Source organism: Pipistrellus hanaki, assembly GCF_964339955.1.
Source record: "Pipistrellus hanaki genome assembly, chromosome: 2".
Classification (NCBI taxonomy): Eukaryota; Metazoa; Chordata; class Mammalia; order Chiroptera; family Vespertilionidae; genus Pipistrellus; species Pipistrellus hanaki.
In genome coordinates, this window is record NC_140504.1 from 115,748,960 (window position 1) to 115,770,072 (window position 21,113).

Genomic DNA, 21,113 nt, shown 5'->3' on the forward strand with positions numbered 1-21,113 from the left:
CGCATGAACGTGGCCCCGCACAGGGCTGGGCGAGGGAGCCCCGGCAGGACGCCTAGCTTTCTCCAGGCTCCCCCGGGCGATCTGGGCCTGGGCAGAGTTGGGGTGTGGAAAGACCTGGCAGAGGTGGGGCGGCTACCCAACTGGGAGGCGGAAGGAGCCGCCGGAGGAAGGGCTTCCAGAAGAAGAACCCTGTGGGGTGAGGCGCTCCCAATCCCCGCCCCTCGTCGCCTCTGCCCCATCTCAGCCCCGCCTCAAGGCTGGAGTGGAAGGAGATTGATTTCTGGGTGCGAAGATCACGCTGGGAGGGAAGGGGCGTCCTCCCAGGGTCCCCGACGTCTTTCCCGCCCTCCCCGCCCCCCTGGAAACCAGGGGAACGGTGCGCGCCTTTTCTTGGGCCAACACGGGGCCTCGCTGTGCGCACCGGCACTCCCGGGTTTGCGGAGGGAGAGATTTCCATGGGGGGCGGCGCGCTATTCGGGCAAAAATGACGGGAGACGACCCTCCCTCTTTCTCCTCGTTCTACGCCCCCTCATTTAATAATTCGTATTTAAAACGGGCTCAAGCATTTTAGCTTGATTTACAGGGTTTCGCTGGGGTTAGAATAGTCCTATTTATATCCTTAGACGGGAAATACTGAAAATAATCACTGCAACGAAACGATCAAAACAACCAGTTTCCCGGTGCGTGGATCCCCTTTGGGTTTGCCTAGGAATCGGGGTGGAAGGAGGAGGGAAGCGGGGGGAGCTGCTTGGGGGGGGGGGGCGCGTGCGTGGAGCGGCGCGGTGATGGATGCTGCCATTGGGAGTCCGCGCGGCTTCCAGCGCTCCGGGCGCTGGGGCTCATGTGTTGCAGGAATTCAATCCGTGGGGGGAATGCAGATTGGGCTGTGACCTACGGGGTGTGATTTATGAACTTTCGCGCTAGCGATTGTTTACGCATTGCATTTCAGAGCCTCCCTCCCTCCCTCCCTCCGGCGGCGGCCCGCAGGCTCCACAGCGCGGGAGCCCGCTGCAGCCCCCTCCGCCTCCTCCCACCGTCCACTTCCCTCCCTCCCTCTCCGGACCCCGGGGGACCCCGCAGCCTCCTCCCACCTGCACCTTCTCCTCCAGGAAATCAGATTTCAATTTCATTGAATCCAGACATGCATGGGGTTCTCCCTCCCCAGCACGCAGTCCCGCAGTCCCGCAGCCCCGGCCCCGGTGTCCTCAGCTCCTGTTCCTTCACTCTCGAATGTTTACTTCTAGGCAAGGCCGAGCGGGGCCTATAAATAGGAGAGGTGGAAGCAGCTCTGCTGCCTGATCAATAGGGCCCTGTCTCCTCGCCATTTCGGCTGAGCTGTCATATTAATTATGAAAGGATTCACCTGATCCCTGCCAGCGACCACAGCCTCCCGGCCCCTCGGTGAGAGCCCTTAATGGCGGTTCCTCGCGAGCCGCCGGCCGCCGCAGAGGAAGAGGCGATCGCGGTCAGGGCCCGGCCCGCAGGGAAGGGGCCGAGGTCCGGCCACTGGCACTCGGTCCGCGCGCTTTCTCGGAGGAGCGCGCACACTTTGCCCACACTTACCTAGAAAGGATCTCTGCTGTCCAGTTCATTATTTCTCTTCTTAGGGCAAACGGGATTTCTGAGAAATAGCAATGTCCGAGTTGAGGGAGGGTCTGCTTGAGATGATGGGTGATTGAGTGGCGGGCGAAGGGGTGAATGGATCACCTGGCTTCATGGGTCCCTGCAGGCGCCTCTGAGAACTCTGCCTAGAAAGCGGGCTTGGGACAGGAAACAGACAACACCCCCATTTCAAACAATAACTTTATTTTATACTTCTCTATACTTTGTGTAGCAAATCTTTTTTTTTTGCTGAGTTTAATTTATAATAAATTTTTTAAATTACATCTCTCTCTTTTTAAAATCAAGGCTCTCTATGTCAAACTCTTTTTAAACTATGTTTTAGGTTAACATTGAACACTCCCCCCTTGTGGTCTACACCGGTGGATACTGGGGCATTACTGTGTGTGGAACAGCGAAAACAAGAGAGGAGGGAAAGAAAGGCTTGGAAAGACGCGTCAGGAACAGCAGGTAAAGCTGAACCTCTCAGTGGCTGGAGCAGCACTCTGGCAGCCTTTACCCGGACCCCGAGAGGTCCCCAGCTCTCTTCCTCTCTGCCTCTCACCCTTAAAACGCAAAGCCAGCAGCCTGCCCTTTCACTTTTCTTGAGGAGAAATGTGCGGTGGAAATGATCAAAACAAGATACGGTGGAAGAAAGATGGGAACGTGACTTATTCACCATATGCTTCCGTTGTGGACATCTCTCCTGAATCACTCCCCTGGCCTTCTCCTCTCCTCTTTCCGGCTAAGGAGGAGCCCGTCATTGGTCATGTAGTAACATGATTAGTATAGTAGGTGGCCCAGGGCCATTCCTGAGATTCTTTTGCCAAAAAATAAAAAAATTTTAAAAATGGGGTGGGTTGGTTATTTTCTTTCTTGCTTGCTTGCTTTCTTTTTTTTATTTTTTATTTTTTATTTTTTTATGTGAAGAGGGACTAAAGCTGAGGTCCGGTTCTGGCTGTGCTCGCTTGCTCACTGATTGGTAACATTTGGCAAATGAAATACAAGAGATCAAACGAAATAAAAGAGAATCGAGATTTCCCACAATCCTATATGAGTGTGTTCAGCATCACAGAGAATCACAGGGTCCCCAACGAACGAATGGATCTTCCTTTCCGTTTCCGGGAGCATGGAGTGAGTGTGGGTGGGCGAGGGGGGAGCCGGCCCCGCGGTCAGAAGGAAAGCCAGGTCGCTAAAGCTGCGGAGAGAGACGCCAGGAGCACTGGGAGCGCAGGGAGCAGGGACCCTGCCGCCCCGTTGCCGCTGCCGCAGAGTTCGAATAAGCTGCCTTGGATGTTGAGGTTTTTGGATTCTTTTCTCAGTTTATCCCATATATCTTTCGCCCCTTCCTGGCAATCCGTAAGGGCTGTGACCGTGCAGCTGTGGAAATCCTCCCAGTATCTGGCGAGGAACAGAACAAACAGAAGAAGCGGGTTCACTCGGGGCGCGTGGGAGGACGGGGCCTGTGCCAGTGCGCCCAGCGCTCTCGGCTCCACCAGCCTCCGCGGGCGCCCCCTCCCTACCTCCTCCCCACCGCCCTGGCACCGGGTCCTGCGAGGTCAGCCCTCGCCGGACTCAGCCCACCCAGAGCAGCTGCGGCCCGAGGAGAGGGCTTCCCCTCTCCCGGGTGCCCGGCGGGGACCCAGCAGCCAGGAGCCAGGGCCTCACCGGCTGCGCCAAGCTGGCACCTCGGCCTGCGCCAACAGATTGCTCGTCCTCCTCGGGGAAAGCTAGGAAAACAGTGCTAAGCCTTGCAAGCTGCCGCCCATTAATGCCTCTTAGCTTGCAAGAAGGGTTACTTGCTCCTGGCGCAGCCCTCCCCACTGGGCTTCTCACTTTCTCCTCCCACCCCTCCTCCCCGTCTGTCTCTCTCCCTCCAGGCGCCGCCTTATTCGCCCACCCCCACCCCACCCCGGTCCTCGCCCTCTTTCTCCCCGTTACCTTCCTTTTGTCTCCCGTTCTTTTATTTTCCCTTTCTTCCCTCTAACCTTCTTTGTCTTCCTCCTTTCCATCTCCCCTCGGTTTTCCTCCGTTCAGTTCCTCATTGCTTCCCCATCCTTACTTGCTCCGGTCCTCCGTGGCTCCTCGCGTTGCTCCCCAGTCCCCCAGCTCAGATTCTGTCAGGAGGCTCGGCTTACCTCGCCCTTTCCCGGGTCCGGGAGTGTGGGTTCCCGAGCTCCCGGGGCCAGCTTTCAAAGCCTACTTTTTGCCAACCTCTGTGCTCACCCTTGCGCACTTGGTCTCACCCCTTCTCTCCCTGGCCCCAGTCTTCCCCTCGGACTTGATACTTAGGATGGTGCCCAGCCCCCAGGGCAGGACTCCAGGGCTGGCATGGGGCCTCACGTCGCCAACCTTGGTGACCCCTGGCTCCTCGTCCGCCTTTGCCGCCTCTTCCGGAGCCTGGCACCTCCCTCAGCGCCTTCTTCCCACAGGACTCAGTTCCTAGCCCCGCCCCCACAACCTTCATCCATCCTGTCCTTCTTAATTGTCCCCCTTTCTCCTGAAAACCCAAAATAGATCCCAAGCCTAAATATAATTCCAACCCGTGATCGATTCCTGGGGCGCTGTCTCCTTTCAGTGCAGGTCGATCTGTGTGTCTCAGTAACTCCCGCTGGCTTCCACCTCAAGGGGCCCTGAGACCAGATCACCAGTGCCCGCAGACCTCACAGTTTGATTGTGTTGTCTCTTATCTCTTCCTTCTGCTTTCTAGCCTGGACTGTAAGCACGTTGAAGGCAGGCACTATGATTTATCCTCATTTCCACTCCCACACCATCTTCTGGCAAATAAGTTAAAATGCTTGTTGGATTGCCGTGGGCCATGGTGTTCTCTAATGACCTTCCAGAGTGTCTAATTTATAAGAACTGTGGGCTCTGGGATGTAGGACTTCTAGGTTCCTCAATTGGAAAAAAAAAAAAAACAATAGCAAGATTTGAGAAACCTAAGAGGTGGAGGAAGAGTTCTCTGCATAACTGCACCTCCCAAAGGAAGTCCAAATCCCTCCTTTTTTATGCACTCCCAGATGGGAACAAGAGCCTCCTGGAGAGAGTCGTGGAGAAGGACTGCCGTCCAGGAGGGACTGAGGGGAGCTGTGGAGCACACAGTGCACCAACCCAGTGGGAGCTTCCACCCAGCTGTGATCTGTGACCTCTGGGAGGGGCCTTCCTCATTTCCATTTTTCTGGAAATCTTGCAAAAAAAAAAAATCAAATAACTTGGAATAACAAAGTATATTTAACCTTTTATGATGTATAGATGTATTCTAACCTAGCACCAGAAACTTGGAATTACAATAGGTAGGTATGCATCCCAGACCCAAGCATTTGTCCCTTTCCTGATAGGAAGGTACCAGCCACTTAGCTGCTGTGTTTCCTAGTGGGTATCTGGATATTTGCAAAAATGTGTAGCAAAATTGATCCCTGTTTAATTACTCATAATTTAAATAAATATATCCCCTGTCCCCAAGAATTAGAGAGAAGAACTTCACAGTATAAAAAAGGTGGTACAGCAAATGGTCATTCCAACCTCTGGGGTACAAGGAATACCCTTGCCTTGACTTTATTGAAAGGGTCATTATGAAGGAGAGAGGTATCACATCTGTTTTTGAAAAACAAAATATAGTGTGTGTTATTGCAGAGGCCAGGTATATTTCTAGGGCTTGCAGCAGCTAAAATATCACTGAGCCTGGCCATGAACTCTTTCATGGCCCTCCTTGGACCCTTAAGGGCCCTGGCCTGTTAATACATGTAGACCAAACAAGAGAGGGAAACAAAAAACACAGAGGGCCTAAACCTAGCAAATTACTATAAACTCAGCAGTCACTGGATGCCCGGAACACGTTCTTCTTGGGCAGAGTCATTGGCGAGGAACAAAATATTCTCTCACCCTTTCTCCCAGAAGGAGGAAGGGGGCCCAGTGCTCCCTAGTCTACACTCCAGATTTCTTGATGTGTACTTGAGGGGAGTTTTGATCAGGGGAAATGGACAAAATAGACGAGACTTTCCTTTTAGGCAAATTTATCATTACCTATGCCTCCCCTGAAACCAAAATTATTATTCTTTGTAGGGTACTGGGCGGGCCTGTCATTCAGAAGCAAAGACTGAGGAAGACTGAAGAAGACAGCTCCAAAAGGAGAAATTGGTAGCAGCTTTCCCTGCCCCTCGCCCTGTTTTCTGCTGGGAGGGTGAGCAAGCCTCTGTCGGACTGGGCCACAGCAGAACAACCCTCCTCTGCCCACTCCAGGCTACAGCGTCCCCTTGGGCAGCGGAGGCCCAGCCAAGGCCTCAGGGTGGGAGCCAGGAGGTGGGAATGGGCAAATTCTCCTCTGGGCGGATCTCCCACCTCAGCAGTGCACCCAGAATGGGAGCCTAGCTGGCCAGGGAGGATACTTACGTGCACATGGTCTTGATGTTCGTCTTGTCGTCCAGGCCCTGCGGGTAGTTGGCCACGCTTTCGCCCAGCTTGAGCAAACAGTTTGAAAAGCCCTTAAAGACCTCATCGCACTTGCCCGCTGCTCTCACGGCCTGCACCAGGTACGCTGCGGGGAGGAGGGGACATGGGTCAGCAGCGTCCAGATCCTGCTCTGCAGCCCCACCGCCTATCCCGTCTGCCTCCAACTCTGAGCCAGAGTTAAAGACCAATGAAAGATGAGATCCAGAATGAACGACCTGCACCCAACCAGGCGCCTGGGGCAGACTGTCCTGTGGGAGCAGGTGTGGGTGGCCCATAGTGAGGCTCTTCCTGTCCTGCAGCTCCTCCAGCATCTCGCTCGCTGTCTTTTCCGTTTCTACTGTCCACTTCTCACCTCCCTTTCCTCCTTTATTTTTCTCTTTCTACTTCCTCCCGCCTTGTTTGCCCACACTTCCCCAGCAAGCCTGTCCGGCTCTGGGAGTGCAATCTGCCTTTTCTGAGGTGACCGAGGGGTCTCACCGCAGAGAGCGAAGAGGAAGGGGTAGAGGTGACACAGCATGGGGCCACGCAGTGGAACCTAAAGGCTACGCCAGGCGAAAAGCCTAGACATGGCACCCAAGTCCTTGGTGGGCGCTCAGCAACATTGCTGAATAAATGAGTGAAATCTCTGGAAGCCCCCCGCGGCCACCAGAGTACCCTGCGCTCTGTTCTCCCAGTGAGATTCTTCACGCCCCTGCCGCCCCTGGGCGTCCTGGGACCCGGCGAGGTGACAGTGGCCAGGCAGTCTGGGCCCTGCAGAGTCATGAATGTGTCTGTGCGGGTGGCCCTGCGTCACCTCGGTGAAGGCCAAATCCGTGAGCCTTGGGCCCCCTGCTTCCTCAATTTCCCCCATACTCTTTCCCCCTCCCGCCTCTCCAATGTCACCAGTCCAGCCAGCAGCAGGATGGGACCTTCCCTCCCCAGGCTCAGGCTTGCGGCGGAGGCCAGGGTGGCTGCGGCTGGGGGCTCCGGGCCTTCAGCTCTGACTCCCTCCAGAGCGGGGGCGGGGAGAGCGGCGGGGCGGCAGGAGGAGACGCGGTGCGGGCGGAGGAGGGGGAGGAGACCCAGGCCGCTCGAGGCCCAGGCTCCTGGCCTCAGGTCGGTCAAACCCTGCGGTGCGAGACCTGAGAGAGGCAGAGACGGGCTCCAGACCGCGGACGCGCTGCCTTGGCCATTTCTCTCCTATCCAAGGCCAAAGAACCCGGATAAACGTTCGGTGGCGAAAGGCCAAAAACACTCCGGGCGCCAGGAGGTCGTGCAAGAAGCGCAGATCTTCGCCGTGGGAGCGAGGGGAGGGGAAAGCACAGGCGAATCCGCTCAGAATCGAAATTGGCCTAAAATGCCCAAGATCTTGAGCGCCGACCTCATCCTGGACAGTGTTCACGCCGCTAAGGCTAGTGTGTGAATGTCTGGGGGGAGGACCGCACCCCCTCCCCCCAGGCCGCTGGTCCCCTTGAGCCCCGCTAGCCGCAGAGGAGGGAAGGTGACCGAATCTGCAGCAGCCTCCTAGAGTCCCGTTTGCAAATTGCTACAGAAGCAAGGCGGGCCTTGTGCTCCCTAATCCGGAAAGGGAAGCTCTGGGGAAGGGGCTGAGGTTAACTTCGATCTCGGCTCAGGCTGTAGGTAAACCTTGACAAACAACCCCGGCCCCTGTCACGCGAAATGTCAAAAGCCCATACGACTGCAATATCAAGTAGAAAACGGAGAGAGAATAACGAATGTTGGTTCTCATAGGAACACGATCACAATGAAACAAATCCTACCCGTTGTCCTTTATAATGCACGCCACGGATGCAGCATTGCAGCGAAGACACGAAATAAAATACACTCCATCCATTCCCACCAAATCCCCGACTCTCCTTATCCTTTACCTCCACCCCCAAAACTCGAGAGCAAAAAAAGTAGCCCTTAAAACGTACTGACAACATTTTAAAGGGGATCTGGGGGTTTGCTGGGGGCGGGAAGCTCTCCGGTCACGTTATCTTTCCAGGCTCTGCCGGAGAAGACCCTCCATACCGCGCATGTGTGAGTATGAGCATGTGTAAAATAAGAAGTCGTGAACATTTCTTTTTTGAAAACTAGACTTCTTGGTTTCTAGCTGGCTTGTGCTCGGGACGCGTTTTGCAGGTCGCAGTCCGCGCGACCCTCCCAGTGGTTTCTGAACCGGACTTCAGAGAGGCTAAGGCGGCCAGCCGGGCTTCTTCCCCGTTCTCAGGTGTCTGCATCTTGTCTCCTTTCCATCCGTCCATTCATTCGTTTGACCTCTCATTCATTCCAAACTTCCTCCAGCCGGGTCTTAATTTGTGTTCACCACCCTTTCCTCCCCCTCACTCCCCAACCCCCCACTTTTCTTGCCAAATGTCAATGATTTGGGAAAGCTCCCAGACATGAATTAATAAAGATCGAGAGGCTCTGGTGCGGGAAAGGGCAGACATTCGGGAACAAATTTGCTCAATTTCAATCCCACAGCCAACAGACGGTCATTTTGGGGCTGAGGTTGGTGTGTTCCAAGCGCAACCCGCATGCACAATTGCTGTCTTTTTTACCTCCCACCCCCAACACACAGACAGGGTATTTTCCACCGGGAAAACACACCAAACATTCTCCGAATAAAACCCCCATATTAAAATAGGTGCTGATGCTAAACATTTGCAGGCTAATTTCAAAATTCCACATTCATTTATTTCCAATATTTAAGGGATTGGCTGCAATTAGGAATATTTTTTTATTGCAGTTCTCTGCACTAATGTCAAAGATTCAAACAGCCAGATTCAAAACATCAAGTCATTTCTCAGAATTAAAGGAAAATGCCAACAGCCTGCATCCCCACTCTCTAAAATCCCCATAATATTCATGCAAAACCCCCCCAAAAAACCAGATACTCAAAATCATGTCAAATGCATAAAATCCACTGCAAAGAATCCATTTTATTGTAGAGATAACTCCAAACTCTGTCCCCTTCACATTTCTCATGAAGAAAAATATTTTTAATTTTATCTATTGCCCTAAACCAATTCCCTAAAGCTCTCCCCCCCCCTCCCAATACTGCAAGGATTTGTCTGCAAAGAAATTTACAGCCTGAAATGATAGAAGTCAACAATATTCTGTCACCAGAAACCCCATTGGAAGAGTTTCTATTTTTCTCTTGCCCGTTGTCTTAACAATCAGCTTCACTTTCACTTTTAGGCCACCTTAATTAATACTCTGACCCGCATGAGAGGAGGGGGTTTTCTGATACTCCCTTCCATAACTTCATTCTGGATGGAAAATGTGAACTTTTAAAACCCCATGGCAGCCTAACTAGGACTCAACATTCCTTAACATAAAATGGGGGCTACATAAATCCATCTGTAATCAATCCCAAACACACAGACAAAAAATAACAAATACCCAACATAACCTATTGCAAACACTTTTTAACCCTTTCCTGTATGTAAAAATACAGATGCCTATGAGGAAAGGAACAGGCAAATGTTTATAGAAAATCATATCCACATATATTTGGCTGTATTCAATCTCCTCAATGACAAGCACATTAAAATACTACCCTGGGGTTCCACATCCTTCTCAAGCTGACCCCCAGCTGGTCTGCAGTGCCCAGTGCTAATGCTGCAGCTAGGGCATGGGGGTGGGGTGGCGGGAGTATGACAAAGTTCTAAATGCAGCAGACTGGGCCCGGAATATCTGTTTTCTGCACATAAACTTTCCAGTTCTAGCTGCCTGGCCATCTTGTTGCTGCATTCACCTTTCCACCCTTCAAAATAATACCTTGCAACATTGCAAGGACCAATGCATTGCCCAGAACATAAAAACCTGGTCTAAGCAAGAGAGGGAAGAAGAAGAAGAAAAAAAAAATGGACGTGTTCTCCGTTAAAAACGGGAGAAAAATCCCCTCCTAAACCGGCTGGATGCTCACATTTCCTGGATAACATTGGGAAGTCTCTCTCCTTTTTTTGGAAACCCCAACCCCGGACTTTCGAGTCCCTAGGAATTGATGCCCCCACCCTTGGGGCTTTGGGGCTTCTCCGCAACCCGGCGGCTGCTGGCCAGTCGGACCCTTTGATGCCTCGGGCTTGGCCGGCCGGCAGCCTCCTGCCACCCGGCGCGAGTCCGGCTGTGCGGCCACTTACCTATTTGCACCGCGAGGATCAGTGAAATATATCTGCCGTTCAACTTAAGTCCCATCCTACGTTTAGTCAAACCATTTGCGACCGCAGACCTTTAAATAGTTAGTTTAGAGAACGCGGGGGAAAGCTGAAAAATAGGCATTGCCAACAAGTTCCAGGAGCGACGGAGACTTTATGCACCGGGAAAGCAGAGGGAGGAGAGAGAGGGAGAGAAGGAAGAGAGAGAGAGAGAGAGAGAGCAGCAGAGGGAGAAAGAGAGAGAGACACACACACACTCACACACACACGGATAGAGACTGAAGGAGAGAGGGGGAAGAGCTGGGAATGGTTCACTCCATTAGGAGGGGGCGGAGGAAGCACAGCCGCACGCCCACGAGCAGGCCTGACGTGGGGGATGACACGGAATGATTAAAAAAAAAATAGCGACACCTTGATAGAAAAATCGCCATTTATAGTCATCCGAAGCCGGAATTAATCACATATCTACAATTAATTTGCGATCCGAAGGAAATCTTGCCTTGGAGTGACCAATTCCTCACCCCTGCGGGCACCGCGTCTTCTCGCAGTTCCCGGGCCCCCAACCCCGCCCCCTTACAGCGCAGAGCTGGGGGAGCCCCCCTCCCTTCCCTGTCTGGAGCCAGGGAGTACCTGACGCGCCCACTCGATTGTTTCAACTTGCTCCCCCTTCTCCACCAGCTCCACGGCGAATCCACCTCCCTCCCTACGATGCAATAAGGCTTAGAGGAGAGGCAGAGGGAAAAGTAGCTAACAAGCTGGATTAATTCGAATCTCCGCGCCCCTCTGCCCCTTATTCTCAGTCTTCCCCTGCACTTGCCTACCCCCTTTTTCTCCAGCCCAGCGGCTGAGCTCTGGTAGCAGCCTGGGGCGCGTGAGCTCACATTCACGCACAAACACGCGCACGCCCGCGAGCCCAGCTGAGCACTCTCTGTGTCTGCCCGCACACACTGCCCCAGGCCTTGGGGGTTTGGTCAGCACCTGTGTGGGCCCCGAAATACATGCACAGTGTGTCCTCTGAACTTCACCAGCTCAGAAGGCCAGAGCCAGAGAGAGAGCTCTTCAGGACACACAGCGACACCTGTTTTTTGGAGGTGGGGAGAGCACGGAGGAAGGAGCCTCTGCAAAGACAAATTTCGAATACTAGAGATTTACTAATTTTCAGAGCATTGGGAAATTTCCGAAGGAATCTCTAGTATGCGGGCTTTTTTCTAATGCATCTCTTGGGATTGTTGGGCTCCCACACGCGTACCTCACGCACGCACACGCAGGCCCCGCACACCTGCAGTGTCATTTGGTGCTGGGGCACAAAGCCCGGGGAGACGCACCCTGCGCTGCAACGAAGGGCTCCTGCCGCTGCGCCTGTGCTCTGTGCAGGGTGCTGCCAGCTCGAGTTGAGAATGAAAAATAAGCAGGGCTATTTTCTTTCTAAACGCTGTTGGGCTTTGGTTTCCTTTCGTTCTTCAACACCAAGAAAAGCCTAAAACCTAGAACCATTAGCTTCTTTAATTAATGAAATGCCAACTTTAAGCCCCGTTGTTAAGAGAAACACACACACACACACACACACACACACACACACACACACACGAAAACGACTCCCAAATCTTCCAAGAATACACTAGAAAACAACAAGGTATCAAATGATCCATAGAAAATGCAAACGGATTAAGGAGCTAGCAAACCAAATTTACTTCTGCCGGCTGCACGCCACCCGCGCGCCCACCTCCGGGTGGCCAACACACAGAGCCCTGGGGGGCGCATAGATAACGAACAGGATAGGAAGTGCAAAATAAAATAAGGGGTGGGACAAGCTGTGGGGAGTGAGGGGCGAAAGGGGAGCGCATGGACTGCAGCACTTTGCAAGGCCGGGCGTGTGAACAGAATGGGGACCCTTCCCCCAAGCCCCAAGGAAGCCTCAGACCCAGAGGTGGGGGCCCGGGACGGGGACGCAACCGCGTAGACCCACTTAGTGACGTCACCAGAACGCTGGGGGGGGGGGCGCTGTAGAGGGGAGCCTTGCCTTTTCAGCATCTAGGGGGCTCTGTGGCAGCCCTGGGTGTTTCCTTTCCTGGCTCCAGAGGCTTCAGGAAAAGCCCCAAACGTAGGCGGGCAGGGGACGGGTGGGGGCAGATGGCGAGAGGGGGGTGTCCCTCCGACCCGCCCCCGGCGCCCTCCAATGGCCGGGCGGAGGCTGGTCCGACGGGCGGGGCCTCGAAGGAGTTCCAGCGCGGGTGCCGCCCACCTCTCGGCCGCGCCCCTCAGAGTCGAGGGCTCAAGGCCCGCCAGCTTTCCCTTCCTTCGCGGGGGCTGAGGTGCGGGCTCCACCCTTGCAGAGCCAAGGGTTGAGGGCGGTTTAAGATTTTTTTTTTTTTTTACCCTTAACACACTTGACTTCCTCCGGCTCACCCACCCACTCTGGATCTTTCTAAACGTAGTTTTCTGAATGTCCTGGGATTCCCCCTCTATTCCCTGTCATCCCTATCTTGGGGCGTTAAGGGTGGGACCGAGCAGCACTAAAGGGCTAAATAGAGCAAAGTGAAAGTGGGGTGCGGAGAGCAGCCGCCCCCGACTCGCGCGCCCAACCAGAGCGCCCGCCTCCGGGCTCCCGGCTGGCTAGTCTCTCCCAGGCTTTGGCAAAACGCACCCCACCCCCGGAACCCCTGCTGGCCTTTTCCTCCCATTGTTTCCCAGTTTCCCCTCGCCGGCCAGGGTTGTTTTGAAAGCGCAGATGTGAGGAAGCAGAATTAGAACTGTACATGAATTATATTGGGGTGAATCATTGAAAGCATATGCTAATGGCGTGTTTTGTTTTATTTTCTTTCTTAAATATTTTAAACATTCCAAGTCGTTCTGCAGTCCAGGTTCCATGTGAGGACGGTTCTTTCTAGTTCCACAATTAGAAGCTAATGAAATCCGTGGTTGCCAAAGTATGCTGTTTGGGCACAATGCCGGCAAGATCCATGGTTGAAGGTGGCCTTGAAGAAGGCTTCCTCCTTCCTTCTTTTAATTTGAAAAGCCCACCCCAGGTCATATTGGAGGTGAAAGAACATTGAACGAGAGTGAAAACCCCCAGCTACTAGGCTCCAAGTTATCAGGATTGTGATGACCTTGGTTTATCCCCACATGGTTGCAGTTCCATAATCTGAAAAAGGGAGAAGTGATCTCCAGGGTGGGCTTCACCTTTGAAATATTGTTAACAAGCGGTTTTCTAGAATACTGTGGTTGGGGTGAGGAGTAGAGGTGTGCAGCTTAAAGAACAGAGATAAAAATCCATGCAAGACCTCTTGTTATAGGTCAGCTTCTTGCAAAAGGCATATATCCTTTTGGTAAGCCATTACATTTATAGGTTAAAAAAAAAATACATTTCAGGATAGAAGAAAAAGCCATTGGTGCTGTTTGGCATCTCATATCAACTTGAGTCAAAGGTAACCCTGAAAGTGGGTCTGCATAATTAAGACATATGAATATGCCAAACGCCTAGAACTTCCAGAAAACCATGTCTAATTTTAGGGTTGGCACCAGCTCCTTTCTCAGTTCACAGTACAAGTCTCAGCAAGTGGGTATACATTATGTTCACACACGTGCACATCTGGTGTGTGCCAGGCCCTGTGCTCTGTGTTCTTGCTGTGGCAACAGGCAAATCATTGAGCCAGATGATTCCCCAGCTCTCTCTACCAATCCATCAAAGTGGACTTTCCAGAAGCTCCTATCTCAAAAACATTTGTTTGAAATTATTTGTAAGAGCAGTTGCCAGGGTCACTAGAAAATTCCACTTCTGAGTTCTTGGTAAAAAAAAAAAAAAAATTTTTTTTAAATCAGTTATGTTAGAATAGATTGATCTAGCAATACATCTCTCTCATGAATGTAGTCTGTCATTTTTTACATCTTCAACTAAAACCTTTAATTAAAATATTAATGTAAATGTATAGCTTTTTATTTTAAATATATATTTGTATTGATTTCAGAAAGGAAGGTAGAGGTAAAGAAAGATGGAAACATCATTGATGAGAGAGAATCATTGATTGGCTGCCTCCTGCAAGCCCCACACTGGGGATCTAGCCCTCAACCTGGGCATATGCCCTGACCAGGAATAGAACTGTGACTTCCTGGTTCATAGGTTAATGCTCAACCACTGAGCCACACCAGGTGGATAAATGTATAGCTTTTTAAATTTAAAATGATAGCAATTATACCATCCTATATAATAAAGAGGCAATATGCAAATTGACTATCACTCCAACACACAAGATGGCCACCCCCATGTGGTCAAAGATAGCTGCCCCCATGTGGACACATATGGCCATTAGGAGAGGGAAGTTGTAGGCAATCAGGCCAGCTAGAGAGGGTAGTTGGGAAGGACCAGGTCTGCAAGGGAGGGCAGTTGGGGGGCAATCAGGTCTGCAAGGGAGGGCAGTTGGGGGCAATCAGGCCTGCAGGGGAGGGCAGTTAGGGATGATCGGGCCAGCAGAGGAGGACAGTTGGGGGTGGGGACCAGGTCTACAGGGGAGGGCAGTTAGGGGCAATCAGGCTGGTAGGAGAGCAGTTAGGTGTTGATCAGGCTGGCAGGGGAGTGGTTAGGGGGTGATCAGGCTGCCACGCACAAGCAGTTAGGGGCAATCAGGAAGGCAGGTTGGCAACCAGTTGGGAGCCAGCAGTCCTGGATTGTGAGAGAGGTGTCTGACTGCCCACCGAGATCGGGTCTAAACAGGCAATCAGACATCCCTCTAGGGGTCCCTGATTGGAGAGGGTGCAAGCTGGGCTGAGGAACACCCTCCACTTCTGTGCATGAATTTTGTGCACCAGGCCTCTAGTTTTAAAATAATGATATACATTTGGAGAAGGATAAAATTTTTGTGGTATGTGCTATGTTGGTAAGTGCCCTAATAAAAATCTACTTTCAGAGGCCCGGGTCTTCCTGTGCATCTATTACCTGGTAAGGTGATTTTTCATTCTTTGTTTACTGCTTCAAAATTAGTTGAACTTTCAAAGCCTTAAAGAAACTTGATTTTAATATACATTTGAGTTCTGGGAGCAAATGCTATCTTTAAAATGTATGAATGTCATTAGCTTTCTATTTAAAATAAATATTTTATTCAAAAATTAGCATTTTATTATGAAATACACACAGAGAACAATGCACACAGCTTATTGATTTATCATGAAGTGACTACTGATGTGGTTCCTACTCACATTGAGACAGAACATAAATGACAACTAAATGCAGCCTATATTCCTAGATAAGATTCCAAACCAAAAGACTAGAGAAATTGTTGGGATGGTTAGCAAAATTTGAATGGAGTCTGTGAATTAACACTAGTTTGTACCAATGTTGATTTCCGGATTGGAGAGTTGTATGCTGATTATAGAGAAGGATGTCCTTTTTTGGGGAGCAAACACCAGAGTGTTTAGGGGCAATGAGACATATCAAGCAGCTTGCTCTCAAAAGATTCCAAAAAGTGATAATGGGAATAAAGAAACAGCAGTGGAATCTCTGGGTGAAGGGTTACAGGAGTTCTTTGCACTGTTTTAGCAATTTTTTTTTTTTTGAGTTTAAAGTTATTTCAAAATAATTATTTAAAAATAACCTATTCAATGTCCTAAACAAAGCTTTGAAATATTTAGTGAAATATGTAGATGAATGTTTCTAAACCTTGAATAAGCATAAAAAGTATGAACTGGAAATAATTAATAAATTTGATCATAATAATTGAAAGATATTTTGCTCAGAAAATAACAGCTTAAAGAAAATGAAAGAGCAATTACAAACTCTCACAACAATTTGTAGCAAAAGTCAGTAGCAAGAACTAAAGAACTCCTCAAACCAATATTTTAAAAGCATGTACTCATGTGTGTGCATACACACACACACACACACACACACACACACACACACCTAAAACAAAACTGGGGAAAAAACACAAAGAAGCTTTTCTAAAAAAAGAAAAAAGTGTGTTACTTAATCTCAGGAATTCAAACAAACTGGCTTAACACTACAAATTTTCTGTCTTTATGTGTTTCATCTACTGGAGGTTTTAAAGATTACAGATCTTTCATTTTAGGATGACCTCACCATGGTGCATCATTTTCTTATGACTAAACTCACACCACTCATGATACCTTATGACTAAACACAACCTCAGAAATAAAATTGTATTCTTCTCAATGCATCTCATTAGTAGCAATAGCATACTGATCTGTTTCATCACTGGTGATGTTAGCCTGTATTACTTGGTCTTGTTGGTGTCTAGAACATTTCTCCTTCTTAAATTCACCATTTCCCCCTTCGTAATTGACTGATATTTTGTAACTGAGTGTATTCTGAAACTACACCAATTTTTTAGGCCTCATCATATTTCCATGCACTCATGATTGAATCAACCAAACGGTGATTCTCTATTTTCCAAATTTCTTCTAAAATTGTTATTTGGAATTCTACTATAAGCAAGAGCTAATTTTCCTTTTTCTTTCTTCCTTCCTCTATTCTTTTATGTCAGTATGAACTCATAGATTTCAATTGTATTTAATTATCATTATTTAATCATCATTATTTTAATATCCACATTGTCTCCTATTTAACCACTGAGAACCCTTCAAGCTGACTTTTTTTTCCTTTCAGTGTATTGCAATCATTCATTGAGATTCCTTTCTTTCTACTCAAAAATATTCTGGACCTATCTTGTCTTCACTGATCAAAGCTTTGCCCCCTTTCAGTTTCAAAACCAAGATCTAAGCCCTGGCAGTGCTCATTGCTGCTACTGTGCCAAGAAGCTGCTATAGTGCTTCTTGGTCCTCTCAGAAGATAGAGGTGGGATATGTGTGTGTGTGTGTGTGTGTGTGTGTGTGTGTGTGTACACATATCCACACATCACATATACATATACAGCTGTTCAGGTGTTTGGCCAACAGGAGGCAATAAAATGCCCTGAGCTGTCTGGCAGTTAATAATTCTACTCAGGTTTGGGGGAAGTGCTTTTTAGCCATTTCCAACAGGTAAATTACATATGTGGCTCACCAAGTTTCATCAACCTTTTGACAGAACTCTTATCATTATTACATGCTGGGAATTGGTTCCAGGCAATATACCCACACATGCATATATCTGTATTTCTATATCTGTAGAGTCTGTATAAATAGATTACAAAACTATGAATTTATATTGATAATTCCAGTATCAGTCCAATAACTCTAGCCTTCTCCCATTTTTATGCATGTAAATGTACCTATTGAGAATCTTGATTCCCATTATACTCAGCATGTTTTGTAGCTGCTCAAACAATTTACTTATTTATTCAGTGTAATCAGTATTTAACCACACTGGCTTTCTCCCTTCCTCTGGTAACCCATGTTTTTGGTGGCTCCTCACTGACCTGCATTCTCAGCTGTGAGGCCTGCCCTTGCATACCCCAATCCCTTGTTTTCTCAGAGCCACAAAGGTCAAAGTCCTTATTCTCCTGTGGCTCCTCAGCTCCCTTGGTCACATGTGATTCCTCCATGCTGGGAAAGGAAGAGGAGATGGAAAAGAAGAGAGCATGGACAGAAAAAGGAAAGGAAGATGGGTTGGGTTGATTTTTTTGTATCCTGAGAAAGGGAATCCAATTTCATCTTTTTCATATTGTGAATCATTTTCCCCACAGCTTTACTTATTGACCAGACCCTCCTTCTCTCAGTGAAATTATAATGGTCTCTGTGCACACCTGAGTTCCACACCTGGTGAGCTCTGCTTATGTACTCTTCTATTGTTCAATGTTAATACCTGGGTCAGAACCACACTATTTATTACTATTCCTTTATAGAAAGTCCTGATATTGGAAAGCATTCCATTTCTGTCCTTTTTTTCAGAAGTATTCTGGTTACTCATAATTATTTTAGAGTATTTTTTGAAATGAATACTTTTAAAAAATTGTCATTTCTTTTTTGGTGAATTGAATTTTTTCATCCTTATGTAATGGTCCTCTCCATACCTAATCATATTTTTGCTTAGTGTCTTTTATAAAATACTAGTAGCCTAGTGCACAGATTCGTGCACATTAAAAGGGAATTAACAAGAAGTAATATTTTAATGCTATTTTCCCTTTATGATAGAAGTTTCAGAGGTGAAATAAAATTATTAAAATGTATATAAAAATAATATGTAAACTGATTAATAAATAACATTATATAACAACAAAGACATGATATAAAACAACAAAAATATTATATAAAAACAACATTGATAAAAACAATGACTTATAAGTTGATTAAACTTATTCCAATATCTCCCTGTATACCACATTAATAGTAAAAATGCTTTCAGAGTGCTTTACTAATTTTCCTTGTGATGAAGTATTTACAGCTTTAACTTTAATGTCACATACTCTTTGAACTCTAGAGAAAGCAATATATAACTGACCATGTCCAAAAACAGATTCAGGTAGAAATATTCCTACTCTGTCTAGAGTTTGTCCTTGTGATTTATTAATAGTCATCACAAATGCTGGCATCACGGGAAACTGTCTTCAAATTAATTTAAATGGGACACCAGTGTCAGACAGGAACAAATCAATTCTTGAAACCAAAACAATCTCTCCTTCTGCAGATCCAGCTTCGTTTATGTTAGGTCGAAAACTTTTGATAATAAATCTAGTACCCCATTTACTATTTACAAAGACCTCATTTACTATTAAGATTTCTCAGTAGAATGATGATTATACCTACTTTCAAATTTAATTTATGGCATGGAATTCCCAAAGGAGTAATACCTTTAAGAAATTCAATGGGAAACTTTTCCTTTTTGTCATTATCCCTTGAATCAATGGAATCATCACTCAGATTTTCTGTGAAAATCTCCATTGAGTATATCCAAAATTATTTCATTTAATTTATGAACGTGTTCATTTTTAGAAGAAAGAATTGCACATTTAGATATATTTTAATATCATCTATAGATATACTATTTCCAAAAGTAGCTTCAATAGATCCATTACAAATGATTTCATGGGGATTTAAATAATATCTATTCCTAAATGAAAACTGCTATCAAGTTTGCCATCTCCAAGTTTTACTAACCATTTGCTATAAGCATAATTCTCTGATCTTATATTTGTTTTAAGAGACAACTGTCTGAAACATCCCCAAACACTACTTTAAACTTATTTGTACTATAGCTTATCACATAGCATGTGGCACAACACTGAGACATTGTCAAAAATCCTCTCTGAGAAGGAGAACTTGCCCACCAAGTGCAACAAAAACAACCAAATCCACTATCAACAATGACATCAAAACATGCATGCAATTGACACCAGTGAGAGCTTTATATGTATTGTGCATGTACAAGTCAATGTTTATTTTTAAATTGCCAGTGTGCGTCATATGTACTGGCTTATCGGTCGGACCGGCAATCAGACAGTGGGTCAGACACATGGTTCATCACCTAGTCTTTTATATATATAGATTAATATAATAAAGCTAGATTTTTTTTAAGGTTAGATGCCCAATATGTCTTGCTTTTGCATGTTTTGCCTTTAACGTTGGCCTGTCCTTATGCTTAGGTATATTCCTTGTAAGTAACATATAAATAAACTTCTAAAAGCCAAATTTCACAATATTTGTCTATATTTTAACTGGTGTGTTGAATCCATTTACATTAATTGTAATTATTAATATATTTATACTTGTTTCTAATAACACTTCAACTGAGTCACTCAATGAGGGTTCAAGTGATATATTTTTAAAATTATTTCTTTAATATCTTGAATTGATGTAGACATAGTTTCCCAAATAAAACAAGAAGTTTAGTTCATTATCCTATCAATTGATTTTCTCCTACTACTGACACTATCATATTGATGCTGTATTTTAAAAATGTTTTCTTTTTGAAATAATTTTACACTCAGAAGTAGTTATTAAAATAGTACAAAGAGATCGAACTGTCACAGACTCATCACCCAACTTTCCCTAATGGTGATGTCTTATATATATACAATACATTATCAAAGTCAGAGCATTCACTGATATGATACAATTAGTTAGACTAAAGATCTTATTCAGATTTTACCAGTGTTTTGTAGGCACTCAGTTTTTCTATGTATGTGTGTACATAACCCTATGAAACTTTATCACATGTAACAGCCACTACAATTCAGATACAGAACTGTTCTGCCTCTAAAAAGGAACTAGCCCAGGCTGCCATTTTATAGTCATACCCTCTCTCCTCTTCCCTAACCTTTGGCAGTCACTTATTGGTTTTCCATTTCTATAATTTTCTCATTTTGAGAATGGTATATGAATGGATTGCTATTTTTTCTTCTGTATAATAATCTTAAGAGTCATTCAAATTGTTGTGTGTGTCAATAGCTTATTCTTTTTTATTTCTGAGCAGTATTCCATGGTATATAATAGATGTAACAGAATTTTTTCAATTATTTACATATTGAAAGACATTCCAATTGTTTCCAGTTTTTGGAACTTCATTATAAACTAAAGGCCCACTGCACAAAATCTGTGCATGGGTAGGGTCCATAGCAGCTGCCAGCCAGGGCCTCCCTTCCCTGGCTGCCGGCTGCCAGCCACCCTCTTGTGGTCAGCATACATCATAGTGAGCGATTGAACTCTGGGTCAGTTGAACTACCGAGGAGATACTTTGCATATTAGGCTTTTATATATATAGACTAGAGGCCCGCTGCATGAAATTTGTGCACAGGTAGGGTTTCTAGGCCTAGCTGGTGATCAGGGTCAATTGGGACCTTCCTTTGCCTGGCTGCTGGCCAGGGCCTTCCTTCATTCCATGCCGCCCTCTGATGGTGAGTGCACATCATAGTGAGTGATTGAACTCCTGGTCGGTCAAATTCCTGAGGGAGGATAAAGCTGGTATGCACATTTGTGTATAGACTTTCATGTGGGCATGGGTTTTCATTACTCGATAAATGCCCAGGCATATGGTTG

General features: G+C 47.3%; 1 protein-coding gene across 1 annotated transcript; it reads right to left on the reverse strand.

The window, feature by feature from the left end:
- Window positions 1–2,463: 2,463 nt before the first annotated feature.
- Window positions 2,464–10,506, reverse strand: NRN1 (neuritin 1). Its single transcript, XM_084876148.1, has 3 exons — window positions 10,176–10,506; window positions 5,989–6,133; window positions 2,464–3,000 (listed from the first exon to the last, which is right to left on the reverse strand). Exons 1-3 carry the CDS (start codon window positions 10,228–10,230, stop codon window positions 2,772–2,774), a joined length of 429 nt encoding a protein of 142 aa, XP_084732274.1. The 5' UTR covers window positions 10,231–10,506; the 3' UTR covers window positions 2,464–2,771.
- Window positions 10,507–21,113: the final 10,607 nt, after the last annotated feature.